At 41.7% G+C, this 17,439-nt stretch overlaps 1 protein-coding gene across 9 annotated transcripts in view; it reads left to right on the forward strand.

The window, feature by feature from the left end:
• Positions 1 to 17,439, forward strand: part of FRMD4A (FERM domain containing 4A) — a 353,071-nt gene that overhangs the window by 284,191 nt on the left and 51,441 nt on the right. For all 9 annotated transcript variants that reach the window (XM_079304345.1, XM_079304340.1, XM_079304339.1 and 6 more), the window contains exons 6-9: positions 845 to 901; positions 3,382 to 3,404; positions 10,683 to 10,766; positions 17,345 to 17,410. In XM_079304345.1, coding sequence (XP_079160471.1) covers positions 845 to 901; positions 3,382 to 3,404; positions 10,683 to 10,766; positions 17,345 to 17,410 — 230 coding nt within the window. The remainder of the gene's footprint in view (positions 1 to 844; positions 902 to 3,381; positions 3,405 to 10,682; positions 10,767 to 17,344; positions 17,411 to 17,439) is intronic.

A 17,439-nucleotide genomic window follows, 5' to 3' on the forward strand; every position in this document is an offset into this window, starting at 1 on the left:
CAGTGCAATGCTCATTCCTCCCATCTCAAGCATCTTTGATGCTTGGACTGCATCGTGCACGTTCCAGAGCAGTGCCTGGACCCCTTGGTTCTATAACTGCTGTCTCAGGCACAGCAGAGGAATCCTGAGAAGATCTGTTGGCACCATCAGTGTTTTTCATATGACCGTGGTGTTCAATTAAAACCCTCCAAGATCGCTTTCATCGGTGGCAGGATCCCATAAAATGGAGCAAGGAAGATCTGCCAAAAGACTTGCTGTCACAGCTCATTCTCAAATCACCCCCAGCCTCAGTGGTTTTGGGGGTGAAAAGACCAAAACCAGGGCTCAAATCCTGCAAGAGCAAATATGGTTCATTTTCCTGTGAGATTACCCTTTATAAGGGCCAGAGAAGTCCAGTGGGGGCTTTTATACCACCTCAGTAAGTCAAAGACAAATTCTCATTCCTTACTTCTCTGGGCCAGGGATAAAGCATGGTCACATATGGGGGCAAAAAAATCTATGTCCTAGACTGCTTTTCATTAAACCATGCAAGAAAATAAAATGTACCCTGATCTTATCCCTTCCACCTGTCTTCTCCTCACTCCTCCCCCAGGAATCCCTTCATGCCACATCCAGTTATGCTTCATTAACCAATGCATTACACTGAATATTTGGCTTTTTCCATATCTGAGTGGGCAGGTTCTCCCTCCCTTTTGTCTCCAGGAGCACAGGGAATACTTTGAAGCCTAGCCAAGGGAGAAAACTGGCACTGCATGCTTCACCATGCAGTAGTCAGAGGGAGATGTATGTCTTTCTTACAGTAGCTCAACTCACTTTTTCTTTCTTGTTTTCTTCACCTTTCAAGGAACTCATTGAGGTTGACAGTGAAGTGGTGTTTGAACTGGCTGCATACATCTTGCAGGTAAGCACCCTCCTTCTCTCACTTGGTACTCCCTCATGCTGCATTAAATCTTTTGATTTACCAAATCCACAATGGCTTGTGGAAGTGTAGGGGTTCCCCCCAGTTGCAGGAAAAAGATGTCTTTGCAGTTTTCATTGTTTCTGCCAAAATGGGTACAGAAGGCTCTCAAACTAGACCTCCTCACTCAGGGAGCAAGTACTAGTGCTCAACATTTTGCATACAGAAATGTGTTATGTTTGCACCAGCACAGACATTCAAGATTGTGGAGTCTGATGTACAGCCAGAGAAAATCTCAGTGATTAATGCAAATTCCTAGGTGAAATCCATATGCAATGGGTTTTTCCTCCAGTGACTTTACTTGCATTTGTTTTCCCAATGGGGCTTGGTCCTCTGATGAGCTACATAAGCTTCTAAATATGCAACTTTCTGTATTTTCCAACGTGGGCAGAATGGTTTCAAAATGCTGTCTTTCAAAGTTGTGCTCTTCAAGAAGAGGGAAAGGGTCAGAGAGCAGATGACCAAGCAGCATTTGGTAAATGTCTGGTTCCCAGAAGGGAACTTTTTCAGGGTGGTGGAGGTGGGTTTTGTGATAGTTCTATTTTTAGAAGCATGACTGTGGGAGCACTTCAGTCATAATTGTCAGATGATCCTTGTTTCCCCTCTCTTGCAGTCTGTAGTTTTAATTTTTTTTCCCATCAGCCATGAAGCTATGAGGAGCCATGTGAGCAGTCAAACCAGCTCATCAGACTGCACTAATAAATAATGATGCTCTGCACTTTTAGAGCACTTGCCATGTTAAAGAAGCAATTAATGTGTAGGGATTTGAACCTTCATTAAAATCATTTTATGCAACAAGAATGGAGTGAGAGAGTCAGGATGGAGGACTCAATTAGTAGCACATTATAGAAATCACATATTGGCTGTTGGGGGAATACACATCAAACAAAGGGCTCATTGTGAGGAGCAGCAGTGGGGTTATGAATCTATTGTCTGCTCATCCTAGTGAATAACTTAGTGCTTAGTAATTGTACAGCCAGACCCGGAGCTGCCACTGTAACTAACCCTTGTTGCTGGGATTGTTTCTTGCCACAAACACAGGATGTTATGCTTATTCCTGTAGTAGTTTGATGTGTAACTTAATGAAAACAGTCAAAACAAGCCACACCTTTGCTGCCTGTAACCAGAAACTACTACAAGCCGTGTTTATCACAGGATCCAAGCAAAACAAAAGGAATCATACTGCATTTTGCTCTACTTCTTGCTGTAGCATTTAGGTCAAAGCACTCAATTGTGAAGAATATACCCTACAAAATTGTTTTTTAAATTCAGTATGCACATACTCATGCAGTCCAGAGTATATCCTTTGGGCTTTGTTCTGTGTTAAACTGTAATCATGGCATGCTCAAAGACTCCTTCCTATGAACCAGAGAAGTGCTTGTCTGCCCTTCATTTCACTCAGAGGGAAATGGAAAGAAAGTCAAGGTCTGTCAGAACTCAGGTGATTTAGTATTCAGCCCTATTTCAAATTGTTTTATTACCAGAACAAATTAAAGTACCACCAGAGCTCTGAGCTTTACCCCAGCCTCAGGACTGAAACACCACTGGACGTGGGCTGGCAGATTTTGAGGGTAGATGAATGGATGTAAAGACAAAAGACCTGAATACAAAGCCCAGTCCTTTTGGCTCTGGAAACTCCCTCACTGCACAAATTACATTCTTGCACTGTGCTTTCTGTGTAGCTGGTGGCAAATGAGGTGCTTTAGCATGAATCATATGAAAGGCATATTGTCTGTGGTAAATGGAAAATGAAGAATGTGTGCTAAATCTATTGCAGGGGGCACTCACCAGATTTTGAGGATTCTCCAGGTGTGCAGTAAGACTAGTCTAACTACTGTAATGGAGCATTATCCAATCCTTTAGCATCAGGCTGTGATGGTAATAAATACAAGTATCTAGATGTACAAGTAAGGGAGATAAATATTTCCCCAAACACCCAGCAAGTAGTTAGAGAAACCTGTGTCTTGCATCTCCTTGAAAGCTGGCAGTGAGCAAGCTTTTTGAAAGTCTAGGTGCTAGAAAATGGCCAGAATATTTGTAAAAATTTCAGGGGAGTTGCAGTCTCAGAGATTGCAAACCCACTGAGACTTCAGAGATTTTATAGTAATGTAGCATCCAAAATTTCTTATTTATTGGCATTATCTCCTGTAGCATCTCCTATAGCATTTTAGGTATCCACAGCAGAATGAGGAATCATCTGGCCCTGTATTAGCTCTTTCATTTGTTAATCTGCCCAACTCACTGTGTCATGGCACTTGATATTAGATACCAGTTCCAAAAAATGCATGAGGAATCAATTACAACAGGAAATTGCTGCTAAATGAATTTTGCAAATGGAAAATCTTGAACAGCCTTTTCTTATTCCCCCTCCCCCCCCCCGATTTTTAATTATATATTTTTAATTTCTCTTCCTTGTTTTACAGGAAGCAAAGGGAGATTTTTCAAGGTAGGTGAACTAAAGAAGTTTTTGCCAGTGTGTGATGTGAGAGCAAATCTGGTAAAATTCCTGTGTGAGACATGTAACTCAATTGTAGCTGCTAACAGGATTGCCTCTGTTAGCAATGCAACTATGTGTGCATGGCTAACATAGACATCATGTTTCCTGACATAATTTCTTCACCAAACACAACCTTTGACCAGAGCATTCTTGCAAACAGCATTGTTTGTGATTTTGTTGACAAATCTCATTATGTGATCATGAAGTTCAGGAAATAGACTAGTCTTCGGAAGGAAATTGCTAAGGAAATGACTTTAAAATCACTGTTATATCACAGATCCTGCCAGAGGCAACATTAAAATTCCATCACTAATTGATATTTCAGTTTCACTGTTAATGAAATGCCCAAGAATTTTCCTCTAAGTTGACTGTGTCTGTGATTTATGCATTGGCAGCAACCAAAGGTCAGGTGGTTGTTTGGTGCCTCGTGAGAAACATGAAAGTTCTTAGTGTAACACTCAGGAGAGCTGGCAATGCTAAATATTTCATATAGTCCATATTTTACTTTTGTTGACCTGAATGTGAGTTCAGCTGGAGGACCACAATATCTATTAAAGTTAGTTTCGGGGAAGAAAAGAAATGGTCAGTGGGGCTGAATTGTCAAGTGAAACTAAAGATTTATCTTAATTTTGTCAGCATTGCAATACACTGAAACATGACTGTAGTGATGGAGGCCATAAAGAACAGGCAGGTTCCACTTTCTGGTGGATTGGAACTTCTAACCATCTAAAATGGTGACAAATCAGTGAAAAGGAACTGCCTTGTAGATATGTCCTGCCCATCATGGAGTCTGAGATGACTTAAGATAGGCCTTGCTAAAAGGAAGTTTAAGTTCTGCCTTACCATTACTCAAGGCCTTAATGAACTTGCAAAATCCTGACATGCATCTGACCACAGAAACACAAACCCAGTCTTATTTCATTTTTCAGTTCTGCCTGATTTGGAATAACTTGGCTATCAGCAAGGGGTACTGGAGTGCATGTGGCTCTGACTTTTCAGTCTGATTTTCAATGCACTACCAAATACTCAGTTCAGAACAGTTGTACCAATCAAAATGTTGCCATTCCAATCTGTGATGAACCACTGTTTTTGCTAAGAAGAGTGGTATTTGTTTCCCAGTATGTGTTGGTTATGGTGAAAACACACTCAGAAAGTGTATGTTCAGACTATGAAACACAGAATAGAAAGGAATCAGAGAGTAATAGGACTAAAGGCATTTTATCTTCAAGTACCTGTTTCCAGGCCAGAAATGGAAACAGCTGGTGGAAAGTTCACTTGCTTAAAGTTGTGTGATATCCCTTGTGAAAGGAATTATTGAGTTTATCACAGTGTGTTTCTCTAGGCCACAGAGAAATGAGGAATCTTCTCTGAGGGCACAGAAGGTACCTCAAGCCATGATATTAACTGTGGCTGTCATCACCAGGTCCATTAAAACAATTCAGAGTTCTTTCACCCATGAATCACAGTGGTTTGAAGTGGAAGGGGGATTCCTTACATCCAAATCAGGCAGAGAAGGGGTGTCATAATAACAATTTGAGGGCACTGTCAGGGATCTTAATTTATAAATGGACTTTGGGAGCAAAGCAATCTGCCAGTTTGAAGCCTGTTCTTGGAGGATGGTAGAAGAATGCTGCCCTGATCCTCTGTGGTCTAGAAGACTTGGCATCTCCCAGGGATGTCTGTCCAGCAGCTCCCATCTAATGTGCACTGACACAGGTTTATGTGCTGGGTGAGATCCAGGTGCTACTGAAGTCAACATGAGGTTGTTGTGATCAAGATTTTTGCCTGCTGAGATTTGTGGTTATCATATCAGCAGACTAAAATCTGATAGGGAAATCAAGCCTTAGGCCAGCCAGAGGAACTGCAGATGAAGGTAAATGTTCTGACTGCTCTTAAGGATTAAGTTAACTTCAGTGTCTGAAATTAGTTGATGTTGAAGTACTGTTTAAAGTAGAAGTGGCTACTCTTTGAAACAGAGAAGCTTTGCAGTTGTGATTGTCTTGCTGCTGAGATTTAAAGATTATATGTTATGTGAAGGCTGAACTCTTGAACTCCTTTGTTTTTTGAGAAATAGTTAAATTCTGAAGGGTTGCATGCTTGGAACGCAGACTGCAGCTTTCCCACACCTGTCCTGTCTACTGCCACATCAGATTTATAGCCTGTGAGAGTACGAGTTTCTCTCTGGCCCCCATCCAGAAAAGTGCATCAGTGGTTCATTTGCAGTGATGGGAGAATTGCTGTTGCCCATGGGAGCCTTCCTGTGAGTCACTGCTGATCACCTCAGGTGAGGGACACTCAGAGCCTGTCACAGCTCCAGCTGCCCGTGGTGGCCAGAGCAGGATTGCCTCCAAACCCCACTGCAGCAGTGCAGCATCTGCAGCTTCAGGGCTCCTGAAAGCAGTTGCAGGTCTGCTCTTTGGGCCTTGTGGGAACTCAAAAAACAGAATCAATCTTACAAACTAACAGTCAGCTTTCTGTCTCTGTGAACTGATACATCTTCAGTGACAGCAGCTCCCACCGCTGCTTTTGAGGAAATCATCCCATACCTCAGAATAGTCACTGTGCTCAGAGTACTCCTTTTTCCTTTTCCAAAAAGCAGCTCGTGTCATTTCAAATACAATACTTTGGTAGGGTATTATCATGCATGAATGTGTTATCACTGCTTCTTGTCACCTTGGGCATCACAGTGATTCTCAGGCTTTGCTAAGCCTGGGGAACACAGTCCAGCTCACCCTCACCTGTCTTGAATTAAAATGCCACAACAGCCCTGACAGATGAGTTTAGCAGCTATAGTGAGCAATTATTTTAAGTCCTTTTCAATTCCTAATGTGTATTTCATTTCAAAAACAAGATCATCAGAAACCCTGAGCTCCTGAATCTGTTTCTATCAACTAAGTATTTCTTAATGTTTGTTCTGAGTGGCCTCCTCCATCTCTTAGTTGAAAAAGATGTAGGCAGAATCAGGTTTAAAATAAAAAGCTTTTCTTCTTAAGAAGTTCCTAGTCCTTTGCACTAAAGAAGAACATATTCACATTACTGAAAATGAATGCCCAAATGCTTCAGCTGACAGGACATAAATATGTTTACTTTTAGTCTGGAACATACCATTGAATTTCAGACAATCAAGTATCCCTGTTGAGCTGATTTTTAGGTGGAACCAGGCACTTAAGATTGAATCTTTCAATATTAGCTGCAAACATTTTAACATCAAAGGCACAGACTTGCATGTGTGAAGCTCCTGAACTAGTACCCTGCAGAAGGTTCTAAAGTTTATTAGCTCTAACTAATCTTGTTTCTAGTTGGGAGCTGAGTCACACTTGGTTGGCAGAGCATGGGCAAGACAAATTTCAGTTCCTTAGGTGGACACAAATCCTACTGGTGTGACTCTCTTTAGGTATACATAAAGGAATTACTGAGGCTGCCCTAGCTAATTTGTGGGGGAATACAGCATATTGTTAAAATAATTGAGATTTTTTTTCCCTAATTTAATCCTGCCAGATTGAGAGTCCAGTCCCAAAGTCTCTGGCAAACCCACACCAGCTTTGTTAGCAAATATTCATGATCCAGTCCTTCACCCTTAAACAGCTTGTATGTCAAAGCAGCAAGAAATTCATATACTGATCATTTATCCCTCAGTTTGGGGACAGGAAAGAAAAACCTCTGAGTATAACAAAATCCTGAACCTCTGGAGCTAGTTCCTCATTGCTAGATTTCTTCCAGTTAAACAATATGAGACATTTCAAGTGGACTCCAAGTATCTCCCAGCAATATATGAAAGAATAACAAGGGAGGAAAGCTAACAGCCAGTTTCCTGCTAGGCAGAATTTCACAATAATTTCAACTTTTGGGCAGATGGTAATCTAACATAGTTTCAGGCTTACTTTTCTTTCTGTGTAACCAAGTGACATTTAACCAATTAGAATGTATTAAAGGGTTAGAAAACCTGGGCTGCATTCTTTCAGCCTAATGGTAAAGATCCTAAACACTGTATTTTGAATAGTGCCATCTAATCTGAGAATCTCAGACTTTGCATTTCCTCTTGCATTCTACAGAATGAATTACTATGCTGAGAAGAGTTGGTAACTTTAACCTGTAGTTTTGTTTTGTTACTGATCATTGTTATTACACATGCTGGAAAATGTATGGCTTTCCTGAGACAACTGCATATATAATCATGCTCAAAATTATTGCAGACGTTATGCAAAAAACTTGTTTTTCACAAAATGTTTATGAAGTTCTAGGCAGGCCTTTGGCCCCCATGTGTAGATAAAGATACTAAGAGGTGGTGATTAATTTATTTGGACAAGTCTCATTAAACAGGCAGTACCAGAACAAATCAAGAAAAAGTAGTTCTGTTTTCTAGGTCTATTCCATTTTCATATTGTTGTTTAGTCCTTTAAATATTACCATTTCCATCATAGGAAAAAAAATAATAAAGTGGTCTAGGGGGCACATAGTGTTTTTGGAGCTTTTCCCCTGCATATTAATAAATCTGTATCCTAAACTCCCTTATGTATGTATCAGCCCTGGAGGCTGAACACTTCTGAATATAAAATAAATGCAGCACAAGTGACCAGCTTAAACCAACACTTTTGAAATACAGTAATAAAATAAACACACAGATATTTCACTAGAAAGAGCATGAAAGGCAGTAAGTATAAAACCACTTGAAATCCTGCTGGAAACATTTTAAAAATTGAGGGGTTCCGTGTTTTAAAAGGAGCTGAGAAGAAAGTGACCTCATGGCTACTAGTTCAAATTTAACCTGATGATTTTTTTTTTTTTTTAATTTGACATCTCTTTGGGAGTCTAAATTAATTTGTCTTGAGATGAGTCTTGCCAGAAGGCTTAGTGAATGCATGGACCACAGAATGAAATACCTTTTCATTCCTGGAAGTGATTACCTGACATACATTTGGTGCTTTGAGAATGTGAGGCACTATCCTTATGATATTTTCTAGGGTGCTGAGCAGAAATTTTAATCCTGCCCAACATCACTAAGAGTGTCTTTTTCTCTGATTCTTAAATGACCTTATCACAGCACAAGCAAACTTTGTGCCTCACTGTCAGATAAAACAAAGCTGACTGATGTTATCCCTTTCTTTTATAGGAGCCATTACTGACTCAGAGTTTTTCCCAGATTCTCAGGGATCATTAGTCACCACTATTCTTGCCCTCTTTGAAAGCTTTCTGGGCTCAGAAAGTCCCTGTTTGAAACTCAGTCTGTGCTTTCCCAGAAAAGTTTTGGAAATCTCTCAACTTCCTTCTCTGATCAGCCAGCCTCAAAAAAATCTTCATTTGAGGGCAGGGACTGTTGCTTGTGCTCTAATTGTCCCAAGTTCTATCCTTTTTTCCCAGTTTCTTTCAAAATGTCAAAAACCTCAGTAAGAGCTGAGTATGCACTTGCTGTGGAGGAGACTCTAAAAAGCAACAACTTGTTTTTTAGGCTGTCAGTCACAGAACAGAGCACTCAGATCAGCAGATAACGCAGAGCAGAGCAGCTTCATGTTCAGACTTGTGCAGATATTTACCTTCCATGGAAGAATAAATCTGAATAGTTTTTGAGCACTTAGAAGAGAAGAGCTCTCTGAGCCCATGGCCATGGGATTTGGGCAGGAGTGGGTGTTCAAACACTGTTTGTCAAGAGCCTTTTGGCTTGGCATAGGAGGTGTTGCAGAGTGGTTTTCCATGGCAGTGGTGCCCTCAGTTCTTGTGTGCTATTCAGCACATCTTGACTCTGCAAAATTTGAGCCTAATTGAAACTTGGGCATCTCTCACAGATTTTTCCTGACTAGAAGTTTGGTACTGTTTTAAAACTACTTAGTTGATTGTCAAGGAACTACCATAGTAATAAATAATAAATGTCTGCAGACATGCCCAAAATGCCTGCTCCAGGATTTATGTCAGTGGTTTACCCTATGGCCCAACCTAGCAATTAATCTGCAGACTCCAATTAAGACAAACCCACCTAGGTCTCAGGCAGAGCCTGCTGCTGGGATGTGCAAATGGAAAAATGCTGTGGGAAGATTTTTATAAGTGAAGCAGTATCACCTCTTTACAAGTCAACATACAGACTGTCCCAGAGACAAGGATGAAACCCAGGGTAATCTGGGATGTCCAAGAGCTCCTCGAGTTTTTAGCAGATGTCAGGATCTCTGGTCTACAGCCAGAGAGGTCAAGACTACCTGTCTGCCTGTTTACCACCCCAGGGAGAAGCTGGTGGGCTGGGAAATCTGGAGCTCTGGAAGAGGTAACTCTCTCTGCTGCTCCAGGACAGCCATACTTTTGGGTAGGATAAAGGGAAGGGTACAAGAAGGGAGAAAAACTTGCTGGTAAGAAGTAAGCCAATAAACATGAGTTTTTTGGCACTCCTCCATGTCCTGTCTGGTCCTCTTGGCTGTGTATTTCTACAATTTTAAAAATTAATAGCAACACTGCCTTCCTTCCCAAGCCTTTGAGGCTTTTTTTTTTATGTGCACACAATTCCATGTGTGTTTAAAAGTGGGAAGGGAGGCATTTGGGTTTTGTAGGAGAAAATCCCACGGTTTCATTTCATCTGTGAGAATCTGCCTCTCATTTCTTGAGCTCTCCCTGCTCTCTGCTGCACAGTGATGCTGCTCCAGCTGGCCATTGTGGCCACTGGAGGTTGGAGGGAGAAGAATGTTAGTGAGGTGGTTGTGTAGGAGGGTTTTGTGTAGCAGGACCCAAATTCAGAGTGGAGTCTTATCAGTGCAGATGTTATGCAAAGGAGAGGTCACTGGGAAAGAGGTTAACTTTGCTCACAGGTTGTAAGAGCATAAAAATCTGTGATGCTAAGAAAGCAAATTATTACTTTTTGTAGTAGTTTGTAAGGCATTAAATAGAGGTGTATAATTGCAGCTGAAAGCAAATCTTTCTCTTGCTCTTTGGTTTTTTTTTTCACTATATGAACATGTCCATGACACCCTGCTCAGTGACATGTGACATGGTGGCTTTTGTGTCCAGTCACTGGTAGGAAGTGCTTCAACATAACCATCTGGGAGAGCTTCTCTCCAATTTTGATAATAGAGGGAAAAGTTAACTGGGCTGCCATAAAACAAATAAAGAGAGGAGAAAAAGGAAACCCCAGTGCCTTTTGTTAAGAAGGAACAGATGTAGAGCTGTAGCAGCCTGCCAGCTAGGTCAAGTCATATCAAATATTGTGGTTGTTTTCTTGTAGCCTGATCCTCCTTTTGAACTCTCTTTCAGCAATGAAGTTGTAAGGAATGAATTAAAGAAGCTGCCAGCCCTCCCAACACCAGCTCTGAAGGAGCATCCTTCCCTCGCTTACTGGTAACGTATCACTCTCTGCAGTGTCTCGTGCAGCACCTGGCTCTGGCAGTGTGGTCTCAGAGTGGAACTGGGATGCACAGTTCCTGCCTTCTGGCTCTGGGTCTGTCACTGACTCATTGCATTACTTAAGTAGAGCTACCATCCTGGGCCTCAGTTTCCCCATCTGCCAAATGCCTGGCCAAAAATCCACTGTAAGTGTGCAAATGTCCCGATGAAGTCAAGAGGCCTAATGTGCCATTTACTTTCACATCACTCTGCATTTGTGAAAGAGTTCTCCCAGTTGGAAATGTCAATGTTTTGCCCTGTGTTGAGTGATTCAGTTTCATCTTGCAAGTCCTCTCTGTATGGTACAGCTGAAGTCATCTACTTTTATACAAATTCAGTGTTTGGTGGTGGATGCTTGTTTGTTCTGTCTTTATTGCACTGAAAAATAAGCCCAGGGTAGGAGCAGGGTCACATTTAGATTTCATATGCCACACACATAGATTCTTTGTGCCACCCTGCATATCCTTTTCACCTGTGCAAATAGGAAAGAATTTGGGGGAAAACTATTCATTATAGGGGAGATACTTTCACTCCATTTTCTGCTTGTTGCTCTTTCATGTTTGCCTTTAAAGCATTAGGCTGTAAGCCTGGGGGTTGGACTGAACTTCTTTATCTGCTACTCTTTTAAATTATGCATTTTGGTAATCTGAGGGTGGCAGGAGGAAACAAACCAGTTTGCAGGCTATGATCTCGGTTCTTCTCTTTGCCAAAAAGATTGTCATCTTCTCCTTGCATGCCTACAGCAATAGAATGAACTGTACCTAATGTCAAGTCATAGGTCTTCTAATCACTTCCTGAGAATATAAGGACAGATTCAGAGTCCCCAGCTGAAACAGGATCACTAACACAGTAACTGTGGATCATCACAGTCTCCTGATGTTTCTCTCTAAGACCCAAATGAAATCTTGATGAAAAATGACTAATGTAGGCTGCCATTTCATTGAAGAATAGTGTTCCTCTTTCCATCTCTTTTCTCAAAAACTACTCCACACACTCAAAAGCAGTACATTTCCAGGTGGCCTGGCTGACTGACAGACTGGGAGCTCAAGCTGAAAGCCATCTCAAGACCAGTGGTGGGAACAAGTAGGCATTGACAGGGAAGGCAAATCTGACCCTTCAGCAACAACATGGCCTAAGGTCTTAATAAAGTGCCACATTGTGAGAAGAGCCATGTAAAATCCTCGTGCTCAGAATATGAGTATTTGCATTTATATATAAGGTACAGCACTGCAGCTGTACTTAATTTTGGGTGGGGGGGTCTCATGTGACTGAGAACAGGTCACAGGTTGGGAAGGTGGTGTTGCCAATGGAGTAATAAAATCAGAGGCTACAGTCCTGTGACTCCCTTGTGATTTCATGTCAGTAACCAGGTCTCAGAGATCTTTTTAACATTAGTAGTTCATTATTTTTTAATGATGCCTTGTTAGCCCTCTGAAACACTTAATGCTCTCAGGAAGCATCTGTTGGTGAATCAAACAAAAAGCCTCAAAAGTGCAGCTCAAACTTCAGTGATCTAAGGGAGCAGATTTTTAAAACTGTGTTCTCTGACAGTTCTTCACACCACATTCAGATTATGTACCAGATGCAGATTTCATCCAAACCTTTCTGTGAGCAATCAGTTTTATTCTGCATTTCTTCAGCATTAGTACAAGCAGTCACAAGTGAATATCCAACCCTGGAAAGAAACTTTAAAACATTAAAGGTGGGAAGGATAATGGCTCTAGTTAGTTTAAAACAGACAAACAAAATAATTTTATTTTTATCAGTTCCAATCTTAATCCAGGAATGGATTCAGAGATAATAAAATGGATAATCAAGTAAATACTGTGATACCTTCAGCAAGATGCTGTAAAAGATCTTCATAAAATAAACAACATCTCCACCACCGACCATTAAAAAGCATCAGCTGTTAAACCTACCAAATGCAGTAAGACCTGTGGGAAGAGTCCTGGATTCTTAAATCAGCACAGTTTGTGCCTCTGATTTCACCTTCATGGAGTCTCCTGGTTCCATACCCTTGGTGTAGGCCTTTTCCTGCACTGTAATCTCTTGCAGCTTTCTCCAGGTTCAGAATAATCAGTTGCACATCTTTTTCTCAAGCATCTTTTGGCATCTCTGATTACTGGTGAAGAAAGAAGGGGCTTTTGGGTGGGTTTGTTTGTATTTCTTTTTCTTTTAAATGAAAGCTGAGCTGGTCCTCCCACACAGTCCAGGAGGGAGTTGAGGGCCTGAGTTTTGATTTCTCTTGGCCATGCATGGAAACAGACATGAAACCAATCACAGAGACTGGAGAGAACCTTTAGAAATATGTTAACTTGCAGTACTCCTTTCCAGACACTTGTCATTGCATTTTATCTCATTTCAGATCCTCCCTAACAAACATAACTGTACTCAGTTGTCAGTAGTAAAGCAAATATGAGGTGCAACAATACAAAAGTGGGTGCTAGAATGGGATTTTCAACAGACTGGGGGAAGATAGACTTCTCCCAGCTTTCTACAGACTTTGAATGCAAGCCTGGTTTTAGCAACCCAAATCATCAGTGTTGCCAAAAAACCCACCTCTGAAAATGCCTGCTGAAAAATCACCATTTAGTGGTTTTATTTGGTTCAACACAGACCTGAGGCCCTGGTCCAGCTCTTGTACCTTGGCCTAAGAGGTGCTGGTGGCTTCAGAAGGACAGCATATGACTGCAAATAAAGACATTATTTATTCAATAATATAATCAAAATTGAAAAGTCAGGTTAGAAACAGAATAACACTAAGGAACAGCAATGACTGGACAGCTATTTAAAACATCTGAGTGTGCTGGGAAGAGAGGGAAGGAACAAGTAACTTTGAAAATCTGGATCTGATGATGAGAAGCTCAAGGCCTGCATTTACTTGCAAGTTGTCTGCTGTCCAGTTCTATAAGCTGCTGGGACATGAGGGATTTCTTGTTACTTCTAAAGATCTTTATCAGAGTTGTCTGCTGCAGGATATCCTCCATGTATTAATTTCTGCAGCTTTGGGGGGAATGTTTTATGAGCTGGCAAACAGACGGCAGGGCTTCGGCAGCCTCCCTGTCTCTGTCTCCACATCAGTTAAGCATCCTCTGCCAGCCCTGCACTGTGAATGACTTTCTGTGTCACCAACACAGCAACAAGGCAGAGCAGGGGAGGAGAGGAGACGTCAGCTGGTGGTCCCAGCAGTGTCCCAGCACTCTCCCAGCTGTCAATAGCAGCATGGCAGCTGCCTTGAGAGGAACAGCTGAAATGATAGTGGAGCATTTTTATAGGCTCTGCTAATGCTCCTTCTGACCTGTGAATGATTTTGCTTGTTTTCCCTGGCATGTGCTGAGCTTAACCCTCCAACCCAGAGCTGGAGGCAGAAAGCAACCTCTGTGCTGGATGGTCCTGCTTGCAGGGGGCAGTGAGGAGGAAAAGGAAGTTCAGAGAATTGTTAGAGGAGGGACTGTCAAACAGATTGTTCTGACCATGAATGTTTCTCCAGTGTGGACATTGCTATCTGAGCTAGGTGCCCTCAGCTCCCTTTGCTGTCAGCAACAGAAGCAGAAGTAACCTCCTCCCAAGGAATCTATCCAAAATAGATTGGATGAATTATGCTCTGGAGTACATGTTTCTTTCCCCAGTGACAAGGCCAGTGCTGCAGGAAGGTGAAAGGCCAGAGATCCCACTCCTAAATATGCCTCCATTTATAATTCAGGCATTTTATTTTTTGTCCAAAGAAAAGAAAAAACAAAGATTATACTTACCTGGCTCTTAACATATGTAGACCACAAAACATTTTACTAAGAAAACTCATCAGTACCCTAACAGAGCAATAGAGGTATAGCATTGCCTGCATTTATTTAGAAGAAGTGGGTAAAGTCTGGACTGTCCCACATTTCTAGCATGGGTTAAAAGCACAACTCTTTGTCCTGCTGTTCAAGAAGGCCCCCTGACATCTGATCCGTCCTTTTGAAAGAAATGGGCCATCAACTGGCTTCTCTACCCAAGGAGTATGGTCCAGGAACATATCAATTATTTTATGAAAATAATTTGTAAGAAAGCAGAGCACATCCAGAATCACATTAAGCAATCAGCATGTCCAAGTACATTTACCCTTTCCTTGAATGGCAGCAATATAAGCACTTGATCTGTGCAATAAACTGCACAGAGTGGAAAATAAAGCTAGGAGTGTTTTCCACTGAAGAAACTCCATTATTTTCTGAGAAGTCACTCCTAGTTTGTTCCTGTCTGAGACAGGAATTGCATCCACATGTAATCATGGTTTTAAGAGGTAATTTCAAAGGGCTGTAAGCCCTCTCTGTCTATCTTTTTTATTAAGAATGATGTTTTTTGGAGATCTTCCAATACTGAACACTCATGTAATTCAGTTATTGCTCCAAAAGTAATCCTGTTTATGATAATCATGGCAGGAGACCCAGGCTCTGCCTTCATGTGCACACCCATAACATCTGTGGTACTTGCTTGGATCAGTGTGCTGAATATGGTTTCATAGCTGTAGAATTTAGAGCTTACAGATCATTTTCTAAGCATTAAAATGATTTGGAGGGATTTGATGGGAGAGCTGGACCATTCTTTTACCCATGTAATGTGTCACTGGCTCAGTCAGCACCCTGTTCCTGCTGATGGGACAGCCCTGAAAAGGGCTCTTTTATTTTTGCAGGATGAAAGGGGGAAGCCACTTGATGAGTGAGTAAGGAAAGCAGTTACTCTCAGATAAACAACAGGCTTGTGAGGGAAAAGCTGGCCCTGCTGACAGTCTGACAGACTGTCTCTGAATTGCTCTTTGCTGCCTTCATTGATGTTTCTGGTTTTCCTTTCTCTCTGCATTATTAGGACTGCACAATCCTCAGCTTCCTTGTGCCTTTTCTTTCTAAAAGATGTTTTGGCTACAGAGATTCTGGCTCTCTTTCTAAAAGAGGTTCTGTCCTCTCTGGCACAGGGATGCAGTGGGGAAGGCAGCAATGAGAAGATGCAGTCATCTTAAGCCAGGCTGGTGAAACACTTTGCAGTCCTCCACAAAAGCCTCTGTGGGCATCTCTGAGCAGTTGTGGTGAGGTCATCTACCACATCATCCCACACTGCTGTGCATTGTAGCAATACAACTGGCTTCCACATGGTGGACAACTGAAAGGCCCCATTAGAATATCCTGCTGGATCCAGGAAATGCAGAGAGGGAGGAATGCCAGTTCACATTGCCCTAAACCATGTGCAGCATGATGGTATGGGATAGAAATGCAACATGGATGGAAGCTCATGCAAGGCCAGGTGGGGAGGACACTAAGGGGGCATGAAAGTAGTTTAGGTTTCCTTCCTCTTGGTCTAACACATTCTGCACAATATCTCCAGGGGACTCAACAGATTCCCTGTCATTGGGAATCAAAAATAAAATACAAAATAAGGAGCAATAAATTGGTTTGAAATCTGAGTACTTTGGCGTGCTGTCATGGCAGTGTAGCAGAGCACGTCCTGTGTGCATTACCCTGGATCCTTGGCTTACCCTTTGCTATGCTGTGACCTTGCTAGCACTGCTGATCATATGCATCAAATAGCTCTGCTGTCCAGTCACTGCAGAAGAATTAATGAAATGCTTTAAAAGTGAACTTACATGAGTCTCTCAATCTGTCATTTGGGTCATGCTGATCTCTCTTGGATGCTTATTGGTACACATTCAGAATTGTTGCCTGACACAGAGACCCACTGATGTGGAACAGCCTCCATGGTTCACCTTGGAACACATGATGACATAATTCTCATCTTCCTAAAACATAAAATTATCTTAGTCTCTAAAGAGCTGTTGGAAATGCTCATGCCAGTTCCCAGTGCATAGCCAGGAGTTGCCTGGGGGAATACAAGTTAGTATAACTCAGAAGTAAGCAAACACACATGAGTACTTTAAGAGTAAAGAAACTCAAGTTTGAGTGCCCTGGAAATATCCCCTGTCACTGTTGTTATTGTTGCTTCTGTGTACAGTAAGGAATTCAGCTCTCTGCTGAGAGAGATTGTTCAGAGTACTTCCAACAGTGCACCTGCACTTATGCAGTTGCAGTGAGGAGGAATCTGTCACTCTCAGGGCTATGACTGGCCACCAATTTCTGACAGTTCTGCCCATCTTTCAGAGGACATGATGGTCTTAAAAAGAAGTTGCAGCAGTTAGGACAAAGCAGATCTTGAGGAGCTCCAACACAAATGTGTTTGCCCTCAGTGTAGTATTGTGGACATCATTTGTAGGTAAGGAAAGGAATGCAGAAAGGGAAAAGTCTGTACAGGTACATACTGTGTTTGTGAGGGAAAAGGGTTCTTCCACAGACTCAACTCTTAGAAAACCATTTTTATTCTCAGTCTGTGATTCCCCCCCTAGTTTGTCCTGGTCTGCACCAAATCCCCTCACCTAATGGTTTTGCTTGGCATCTTTTGATTCCATCAGTCAGTAGCTGTGTTAACAGAAGTATATCTTTAGTTCTTTACAAGATTTTTAGTCATGATAATGCCATTACATAAAACATCCAATTTTTTTTCCTTTCCAGTGAGGATCGAGTCATTGAACATTACAAGAAATTAAATGGTCAGACAAGAGGTCAAGCAATTGTGAAGTAAGTAATATAGAAATTATTTCTTTATG

The sequence above is a fragment of the Erithacus rubecula genome, assembly GCF_903797595.1.
Source record: "Erithacus rubecula genome assembly, chromosome: 4".
Taxonomy (NCBI): domain Eukaryota; kingdom Metazoa; phylum Chordata; class Aves; order Passeriformes; family Muscicapidae; genus Erithacus; species Erithacus rubecula.